Source organism: Camelus bactrianus, chromosome 12 (genome assembly GCF_048773025.1).
Source record: "Camelus bactrianus isolate YW-2024 breed Bactrian camel chromosome 12, ASM4877302v1, whole genome shotgun sequence".
Taxonomy (NCBI): Eukaryota; Metazoa; Chordata; class Mammalia; order Artiodactyla; family Camelidae; genus Camelus; species Camelus bactrianus.
Window position 1 is genome coordinate 15,858,755 of NC_133550.1, and position 10,697 is coordinate 15,869,451.

Genomic DNA, 10,697 nt, shown 5'->3' on the forward strand with positions numbered 1-10,697 from the left:
AAAACTCAAAACATTGCTGAAAGAAATTAAAGAAAACATAAACAAATGGAAATACATTCCTTGTTCATGGATCAGAAAACTTAATATTGTTACAATTACACTACTACCCAAAGTGATCCATAAATTCAATGTAATACCTATAAAAATCCCAGTGGTTATCTTTTACAGAAACAGAAAAACATCCTAAAATTTGTGTGGATGGCTTAAAGACTTAAATATAAGACAAAACACGATAAACCTCCTAGAAGAAAACATAGGCAAAACATTCTCTGATATAAATCTTAACACTGTTCTAGGGCAGTCTACCCAGGCAATAGAAATAAGAGCAAAAATAAACGAATGGGACCTAATTAAACTTACAAGCTTCTCCACAGCAAAGGAAACCATAAGCAAAACCAAAAGACAACCTATGGAATGGGAGAAAATATTTGCAAATGATGTGACTGACAAAGACTTAATTTCCAGAGTATATAAACAGCTCATACAACTTAACAACAACAAAAAAAAACAATCCAATCCAAAACTGGGCAGAAGACCTAAACAAGCAATTCTCCAGTGAAGACATACAAATGGCCAGTAGGCACATGAAAAAATGCTCATTATCACTAATTATCAGAGAAATGCAAATGAAAACCACAATGAGGTATCATCTCACACCAGTCAGAATGGCTGTCATTAAAAAGTCCACGAATGATAAATACTGGAGAGGGTGTGGAGAAAAGGGAACCCTCCTACACTGCTCGTGGGAATGTAGTTTGATGCAGCCGTTTTGGAAAACAGTATAAAGATACCTCAAAAAACTAAAAATAGGCTTACCATATGATCCAGCAATCCCATTTCTGGGTATATATATGGTTGGAACTCTAATTTGAAAAGATACATGCACCCCAGTGTTCATAGCAGCACTATAAATAATATCCAAGACATGGAAGGAACCTAAATGTCCATTGACAGATGATTGGATAAAGAAGTGTGGTATATTTATATAATGGAATACTACTCAGCCATAAAAAAGAATAAAATATTGCCATTTGGAGTAACATGGATGGACTTAGAGACTGTCATTCTAAGTGAAGTAAGCCAGAAAGAGAAAGAAAAATACCATATGATATCACTCTCATGTGGAATCTAAAAAGAAAAAGAAAAAAAAGGACCCTGTGAACTCATCTACAAAACAGAAACACTCACAGACATAGTAAACAATCTTATGGTTACTGGAAAGGGGGTGGGAAGGGATAAATTTGGGAGTTTGAGATTTGCAAATGTTAGCCACTATATATAAAAACAGATTAAAAAACAAGTTTCTTTTGTATAGCACAGGGAACTATATTCAGTATCTTGTAATAACCTGTAATGAAAAAGAATATGAAAATGAATATATGTGTATATATATATACATGACTTGGACATTGTGCTGGACACCAGAAATTGGCACCTTGAATGTACTTTAAGAAAAAATTAAAAATAAAAAAATAAAAAAAAAATTCATTTGGAATATCAAGGGACCCCACAGAGCCAAAATAATCTTGAAAAAGAAGAATGAAGTTGTAGGACCACACCTCCTGGTTTTAAAACTTACTGCAAAACTACAGTAATTAAAAGAGTGTGGTACTGATGTAAGGACAGACACATACACCAATGGAAAATAATAAAGAGCCCTTGCACGTGTGGCCAGTTGATTTTCAACAAGAGTGCCAAGACAATTCAGTCGAGAAAGAATAGGCTTTTCCACAAAAGGTGCTGGGAAAGTGGGTATCTACATGCAAAAGAATGAAGTTAGACCCTTACGCTAACACCATATGTAAAGTTAACTCAAAATAGATGAAAGACTTAAACGTAAGAATGAAGCTGTAAAACTTAGAAGAAAACGCAGGAGAAAACCTTCATGGTATTGGATTTGACAGTGATTCTTGGATATGACACCAAAAACAGGCAACAACAGAAAAAATAAATTGGACTTCATCAAAATTAAAAAGTTGTGCATCAAAGGACACTACATCAAGAGAGTGAAAAGACAGCCCACAGAATTGGAGAAAATATTTGTAAATCATATATTTGATAAGGGATTAATATCTAGAATATATAAAGCACTCCTACAACTCAACATCCACAAAAAACATCAACAACAAACAGCCCAGTTCAAAAATGGGCTAAGGACTTGCATAGACCTTTCTCCAAAGAAGATACACAGATACCCAGAAAGCACGCGGAAAGATGCCCAACATCCCTAGTCATTAGGGTAATGTGAATCAAAAAGTGGCATGATGAGATGCCACTTCACACTCATTCAGATAGTTACCATGGTAGTATAGTGTAAGTGTAAGTAGTGTAAGTGATAAACTAGGGATATGGAGACTAATGTTCTGAATCTCCTTTTAATCAGCGGGGAGTTTCGGGGGACAGAAGAAACAAATTTAGGAGATACTGCACAGAGAGGGTCAGCTAACTCTGGGGAATAGAACTGTTGGTGACACTGTCATCTGAGAAAACAGAAAAGGGGTAGGATTAGAGGAAAGATTTTAAAAGTTCATGTTTGGACTTTTAGAGAACGTGATTCCAATATATATGTATAGTGGGCAGCTAGAAATATGACTCAGCTGGAGAGACTTGGGAGTTGCCGGCACATGATGACTGCTGAAACAGAAGTAGGAGACATCTCTAGGAAAGGGTACAGATGATAAGGCAAGAGGATAGAAGGTGGAACTCTTAAAAATACTGCCTCTTAAAAGATGACAAAAACTCAAGGAATAAGGAAGAAAATCTTAAAGATAGAGAGTAGTGGTGTCTTTAAAACCAAGAAGAGAGAGAGTTTCAAGGAGAGTAGTGGACAATTCTGTCAAATATTATAAAGATGAAATAGGATGGGGACTGAGTAGAGGTCACTGGATTTGGCATGGAGGTTGGTCTTAATAGTGTGTTTTGGCCACAGAAATCAGATTGCAATTGGGTGTTTGTGAGTCCATGCAGATGAAGCAAAAAGGAGACTGTCTTCCAAGGAGTCTAATAATAAAGGGAAGAACAGAAACAGGAATTTTGCTTGTTTGTTAAATAATGAGGAGGTGACCCAAACATATTTGAAAGCTGTAGGGAAGAAACAAGAGGAAAACATTGAAAAATACTAAAGAGACAGTGAGACATAATGAAACAGCTTGTTTGAGACTAGATTTAAATCAGTAGGTTGCCACTTAACAGCAGTGTGATCTTGGGCAAGTTACCAAATCTCTCTGATCTCTGGATTCCTCAAGTGTAAAATGGAGAGAACAGCTATCTCAGAGGGTTACTGGGAGGACTTTTTAAATACAGAATTAAATATAATATCCTTCGGCAGAGCCTAATCTCAGAGCAGGTTCTTGAGAAACAGTTGTTATAAGAAAAAATAAGGGATAACTGATGGTGTGAGGTTTAGGAAATGAGGGGGGAACAGGAATAGAAGGTGGTAGTGTCTTCTGAGACAGGAGGAAGCTCCAGAAACACAGAGACTGTGCCTCAGGAATGCCTGCTTTCTCAGCACCTGGCCCAGTCTTTAGTATATAACATGTATTTAGTAAATGTTAAGTAAAGGGGTAAAAATATCAATAATATTTAGTCTTGAGAACTGTTACGTGGAATGTGAACATTATCTTAAAACACTTAGAAGAAGAATTACGTTTAGGCAGAATGAAAACCAAGACACTTAGTTCAACATAAGGAAAAGCCTTCTAAGAATTAAAGTTGTTCAAAATTGAAGTGAGATTCTTCCAAGGTAGTAATTCATTATCACAAGAGGTGACAGACGCCAAATGATACAGTAATGGTTATGTGTTTGGATTTTCATGCTGACACACCTGGATCTGGTCCTGATTTTGTTGCTTTCCAGCCAGGGTCTCCCTACGGCAGAGTGTTTGTGAAGAGTAGTGGAAATTATGTATGAAAAAATGCCTGACTCAATACATTGAATTATTTCAGACCAGAGAACCCTTTACTTCAATATTGTAAGAAGGATTCACAAACAGGACAGAGGATTGAACTAGACCCTTAAAAATGCCTCTTTGAACATTAAGATTCTATGACACTATAACAAAGCCAAATTATTTGTCCAAGGTGACACATCTAGTAGGTTTTGGAACCTTACTTTAAGCCACTGCACTAAGGGTCAAGAAGCCCAGGAGACAGGTCTCCCCACTCCAAAATGCATTGTTACGCCCACTGTGTTGAAGAAACAGACTAGTAAAGGTACAATGTCAGGACTTAGGTGAGAAAAGGTTTTCCAAGAATTTTCAAACCATACCAGGCAGGCTTTACCTCCCTTGGTTTAAGGTCTGAAAGCTATTGAAAAGCAGCTGAAATGATAGCATGTTAGGAAAGAGTTGTAAAACACCCACATCTGAAAGAACAGAATTGATTTCTAACTCTGAAACATTTTTCTGCATCTTTTTCTGAACCCTTGCATTTATACCTTAATAGCTTTCCACTTTTATGATCTCTGTTCCTCAAAAGGCCACTTATGGAACTGAAACAACATGTTTTAAAAATGTGCTATACAGATTAAAAGATTAAAACTTTATGTACCCCATCAGGCCAGCTGTCCTTAGTTGAATTTTGAAGTTGTTGTTCTTAAAGACTTTTCATTCTTCTCCAAGATAGCTCTTAAAAATTAGAGACTAAAGGGAGACAGGTACAGTGGTTTTCCAAAGTATTTTTCTTAGCACTTCATTTTAGATGTTAGGAGGGTCATAAAGTTCTATTCTAACTGTGGTAAATCCTATTTCTCCAAGACTGATATCATTCATAGACTGGACAAATATTTACTGTCTCCTATAAAGTAGGCCAACTCCTGTGTTATTACCAGGAATACAAAATAAAACATGTGGTCCTTATCTTCAAAGATCTCATGGTCCAATGGTTAAAAAAGACAAACACGATTATAATAATTTTTAAGCTAAAAGAAAACTTCAATTCTTTAAAGCAAGGTTCGACAAACCACCACCCACAGGCCAAATCTAGCCTGTCTCCTGCTTTTTATACAGCCCATGAACAAAGAATGTTTTTTTTACATGTTTAAATGGTTGGGGAAAACCCAAAATAACAAAATTGGATTTTGTTCAGATTTCAGTGTTCATAAATAAGGTTTTATTGGATCACAGCACACTCATTCAATTATGTATTATCTGTGGCCACTTTGGTTCTACTGTGGCAGAGTTGAGTAATTATCACAGAGACTATAAGGCCTTGATCTCTGACTTAAAGGATTTATTGCAACAAATATTCAATGTACTATTCAGTATGACTCATTATGGCTACCTTCAAACATGGCTTAACTGAACGTGGCTGAAGCAAATGGTCCTCTACCACTTCAAAATATCCTCTAGGAAAATAAAACAGGAGTTGTGTTGTGAATACATACCTAGTATCCTTAATGCAGTGGGCAGCTGTGAGGACCCACCTCTTTTTCACTAAGCTTCCGGCACAGACATGAGTAAGGTATCTGCCAGACTGAATCTGCAGGCTAACCATCCATGGCCACGCGCCGGTTTGAGCTTCTGTGCCCCCTATAATCCGAGACCCCTTTAAGACATCCGCAAGCGGTGCTGTCCCACAATCTAAAAATAAAAATTTTATGTTATCTGGACCGAACATATATGTATTACCTCATAATCTTTACAGATTAATCTTTTAAATTCCGATTTAAAAAACTGATAAAGCAAGCTGGATCCCTAAGACATGCCTATATATTTTGAAACAAAATCTTAGAGGGTTAAGATAAACATGCCTTAATTGATTACTTACAAATAGAAAGACATTAAATCAACACAATTCGTCAATTTAAAAACTCTACTCCTGACAAGTGTAACAATGAGGTAAGTTTCTCTGGCCAAGTATCAGATTTTCTCCTGAATGAAGTGCCGATTAAAAGAGCCTGGGGCTGGTGACTCGAGCTACAAGTTCTAACACTTGCCATTCAGTTTATTGTTAATTTTTCTCAACTGTAGTATGAAAAAGTTACCTAATAGCCCTTTCAACGCTGAATGCCAACGAATTATTAATCCGTAAAACGAGACTGGCAAACCCCGGCATGTTTTGCGGAGACGCGCAAGGGTATGGCGTTTTCCCCATTAGTACTACTGCTGTAGTCAGCGTTATAATTGGGCTGCTTGCGTCTGTATGTTTTTAGTTAAAGGCAGTTGGAAAAACTGAAAAGGAGGGACCCAAACTCAAACACTGCAGAAGTGGGGCCGAGGCAAGGGAGGCTGTCCCAAGGGAAGAACGACAGGTACTGCCCTGGGCGTCCAGCTGTCCGTCTCCCGGGGCCTGCGGCCGCCCGCGCCCGCTGCTCAGGGCCTCGGGCCGCCCCTGGCCGCCGGCCGGTTTCCGCCAGGAGCCGCGCGGCCCCGGTGCGGGGAGCGGAGAGCGCTCGGGGCGTATGAGGGAGCCCCCCAGAAACAGCAGCGCGGCGCTCAGGAGCCCCAGCCCCATTTTGGAGCCCGCGGTGGGCAAGATGGCGGCATTTCCTGCCCCCACTTCCCCGCTGGCCCGTGGCCGGGCGACGCGCTGGGAGGCGCGTGGGGCGGCCGGACAGGACCCCGCCTGGCGGGTGGGTGAGCGGCCACGAGGCCTGGAGGTCGGCAGGGGTGCCCGGCTCACCCGGCCTCCCGGCGGTGGTCTGGTGGAGGGGCACATGCAGCGTCGCCGTCGCCAGGATCCGCGGTTTCAGTAACTGGCGAGGCCTCCCTGAGCCAGATCCACGTGTCCAGACAGTACAGTACGGCTGCTGTGGTGAGAGGGGAGCTGCTGGAACCACTGAGACTTGTAGGGCCAGGAAGGCTTCCAGAAGCAAGAACGTCTAAACTGAAGTGGGTAGGCTGGGGGAGGGAGAGGCAAAGCAGAAGGCAGAGCAAGTGCAGAGGTTGGGATTTGAGACCGTAGGGACACTGGGGGAGACCGATTTCTGTAATACACATTGGTCTCATTATTAATTGCTTTGTAGTAGTTTGCCTTCATCTGATCACCTCTGGGTGAACTTACAAAATCAAATTTAAGAACCTGAAAAGTTGAGGACGATGCCTGACCGAACGTAATTGCACCCTACCCCCACCCCAAACACACAGGCAAACACATTTCAGTCCCTAGCCTGAGAGATGCTTTATTCCTTGTCCCATCAGAACCCCTGAAATGCCCCTTGACCTTCCAAACAGTGAGAAGAGAGCGGTAAGTGGCTCCAGTTAATTGATCCATTGAACAAGTAGGTATTAACTTCACACTGTATACTGTACATCAAATCATATGGAGGTGTGTTAAGACCTGGCCCTCTGACCCAGAGAACTTTGTAACTTGGTTAGTGGAGAAAATCGGGGCTAATTCACTTAGGGAACAAAGAAGTAAACCATGACACCCAAGCCTAATAGAATTCAGACACAAGGAACTAGTGTGGGCTGTGGCAGTCTGGGAAGGCTTCCTGCAGGCGGAGGATGTGAGCTAGGCTGAGACAGAGGGGGAATATCAAGAAGAGGAAGGAGATGTAGTGAAGACAAGCTAAGCTAAAGGTACAGCATAAGCAAAGGCATGGATATGTATCCATGCATATTTCTCCAGAGAAATAGGATATATAGAGGTATATGAGGAGATTTTTTAAATGGGAATTGGCTCATGCAGTTATGGAAGCTGAGAAGCCCCATGATATGCCATCTGGAAGCTGGAGAACCAAGAAAACCAGGGATATAATTCAGTCTGAACCCAAAGGCCTGGGATCCAGAAGCTCTGATGTGAGAGGGCAGGAGAGATGGATGTCCCAACTCAAGAAGAAAGAGGGAGAAATTGCCCTTCCTCTGCCTTTTTGTTCTGTTTGGGCCCTCAATTGATTGGACTGGATGATACCCACCCACCTTGGTGAGGGCGGATCTTCTTTACTCAGTCTGCTAGTTCAAATGCTGTCTCTTTCAGAAACACCCGCACAGACACACCCAGAGTATTATTTTTACTAGTTATCTGGGCATCCCATAGCCCCACCAAGTTGAAAACATAGAATTAACCACCACGGTAGTAATAATACAATGTGTGTGTAATTTTATTATTATTTTTACTGTTTTCTGTTATCTTACAGAGACTGAAGAGAGAAACCATGCCTTAAAATTTTCAATCAGGGTATATGTGTGTGTGTGTGTGTGTGTGTGTGTGTGTGTGTGTGTGTGTGTGTGTGTGTGTGTGTGTGTGTGTGTATGTATATTATGTAAATTGAAGGCTTTTTCCTGGATTTCTATTTGATTTGATTCTGTTTGTTGAGTCCGGAATCAATGTGTATGGCCCTTCTTCCCTTTAGCAGAACATTTACTGTAGTTTGAGATATGCAGTAGTGGGCCTGGACCCTGCTTCATACTTAGGGGTATAAGTATGCTCAGCATAGTGATAAGAAGTTTGTCAGTGTGCAAAGGGAGCTGGGGAGAAGGGAGGAAAGAAGCCAGCAGCCCAGCAACATGGCAGAAGGCCAGGCCTGAGCCAAGAAGAGGTTTGTGCGAATTTCACCGAGGTGGGCTGACCCAGGGTTTTTAAGAACTGTAAATGTGTAATGTTTGGGTTTAAACTGTTTTGTCATTGCTATCTTGAGCTGTGCTAAAGGTTGCTTCTGTCAGCCCAGCTCCTCCAGTAACAAGGGAACAGTTGGGCTGTGCTGGTCTGGGAGTTCGGGCACGTGGTAGGGAAGGAAAGTAGGGGTCAATAGAAGGACAGCATCTTGCACATGTCATCCTCTCAGGGTGTCATGGTTGGAAGCATTAAATGAAAGGAGGCTATTAGTTGAAGCTTACAGATGGTAACAAGTGGAAAGAACAGAAGCTCAGGGCTGAGCTGAAATCAGTGGGAGGGAAGCAGGTGATACTGGAGAACCAAGTTGCAGCATGAACTGGCCCAGGGGCAGAACAGGAGGCAAATTTCCTGTTCACCAAATAGTTTAGTGGAAGATGATGCTTGAAAGGGGGGAGACAGTTGGGGTGTGTTTCTGTGCTGGGGGATGTGATCAGGTTGGATGTGGCATTGTAAGCAGGGCAAGATGACGGGTCTTGCTGTGGCAGAGAACAGAGATTGAGCAGGCTTCTTTTACATACCCTGATCCAAAACAGATGCAAGCAGGCAAGTCATGAAGGGGCAGTGAAAACTGCAGTGGGCCAGCAACTGCCAAGGTCCTGGGCCTGGACCTCCTTTGCCTTTTCTAGGTCTTCACTCTTCCCCCTGCACTGCCACTTGTGGGGTCGCTCTGGCCAGCAGACAGGCCTCTAATTAGCCCTGTCTCCTGGTATTCACACCCTGGTATTTGACCCCTTCCCTTTAGGGTTGGCTGGATTTAGTGACAAGCTTCTAGCAAATAGAAAATGGCAGCAGTGATGGGCTGTCACTTCCAAGATTAGGTTATAGAAAGAGTGTAACTTTTGTCTTGACCATTTTCTCTAGCTTTCTTGCTCTGACGGAAGCTGGCCGCCCTGTTGTGAGCTGCCCTATGGCCCTGCGGAGTGGCCTCCGGTAGTAGTCATCTTGTTAGTCACACCCAGGAGTGAGCTCGGAAGCAGATCTTCCCCAGGTCAAACCTTTGGATGAGACCACAGTTCTGGCCAAGACTCTAAATGCAACCTCATGAGAGACCTTAGGCCAGAAGTACCCCTTAAGCCACACTCAAGATTCCTGATGCGTGGAAGTTGTGAGATAGCAAAGTTTTGTTGTTTTTAGCCACTAAATTTTGAAGTAATTTGCATTGTAGCAACAGCTAATACATCTTGTTTCTCCTCCCTTTGAAGGAGGATGCGGGCATCAGTGCTGGGGCCTGGGGTTGGCTGGGGGCATGTACAGCAGTAGGTTGACTGGGTCTGGAGTTAGGGGAGATTTTATTCTTCCTTGTGGTCCCTTGGTCCACTTGGGGCATGTCTGAGTTAGTGCTAGAAGTCTTTTTAATAAAAATATTTTATTACATAGACTTTAAGTAATAATAAAATAAACTTCCATGTACCCACCACCTCACTCACTGTCTTACTAAATATTTAATCCTTCTGAAAGAATATAGTACAGTTTATGTATAGTTTAAAGAATAACAATATAGAATACCTATTTAAGGAAAAGAATACGATTGTTACTTTTGAAATTCCCTCTGTACCCATCCCTGCTTGTCGCTTTCTCTTTCCCTTAAAAATGACCAATATTCTGAATTGTGTATGTATTATTCTCTCTGTCTGACTGTGCAATATAGTAGCCATTATCCACACGGGAAAATTCAAGTTTAACTTTAAATAAAATAAAAATTCAGTTCCTCAGTCATGTTAAATGGCTAACATGGTGACTAGTGGTTACCACAGTAGCCGGCCAAGTTGCAGAACGTTTGCATCATTGCAGAGAGTTCAGTTGGATAGCGCTGCGGCAAACAATTTATTGTTCCGGCTTGCATGTTTTTGAACTATGTATCAGTTGAATCACACAGTTCATTTTTCTCTTGCAGCTAGCTTTGTTTCATTCAGTATTAGGTTCTCGACATTCATTCATGTGGTTACCTGTAACTGTAATTCATTTATTTTTACCACACACATGGTATGAATATGCCACAGTGTGTTTATTTACATTGGAATCTATTACTGATGGACATTTGAATTGTTTACAGATTTTTGCTATTATAGTATTATGCAAATGAGTATGAATTTCTTGACTATATACCAAGTTGGGATTGCTGAGTCATAGAGAATATATAC

At 41.4% G+C, this 10,697-nt stretch overlaps 1 protein-coding gene across 1 annotated transcript in view; it reads right to left on the reverse strand.

Moving 5' to 3' along the window:
• TMPRSS12 (transmembrane serine protease 12) overlaps positions 1-6,840 on the reverse strand; it is a 30,127-nt gene extending 23,287 nt beyond the window's left edge. The window contains exons 1-2 of the mRNA XM_074374876.1: positions 6,622-6,840; positions 5,384-5,579 (exon numbers count right to left, since the gene is read on the reverse strand). Of these exons, the coding sequence (XP_074230977.1) occupies positions 5,384-5,493 (110 nt within the window). The 5' untranslated portion in view covers positions 5,494-5,579; positions 6,622-6,840. The remainder of the gene's footprint in view (positions 1-5,383; positions 5,580-6,621) is intronic.
• Between the last annotated feature and the right edge of the window lie 3,857 nt (positions 6,841-10,697).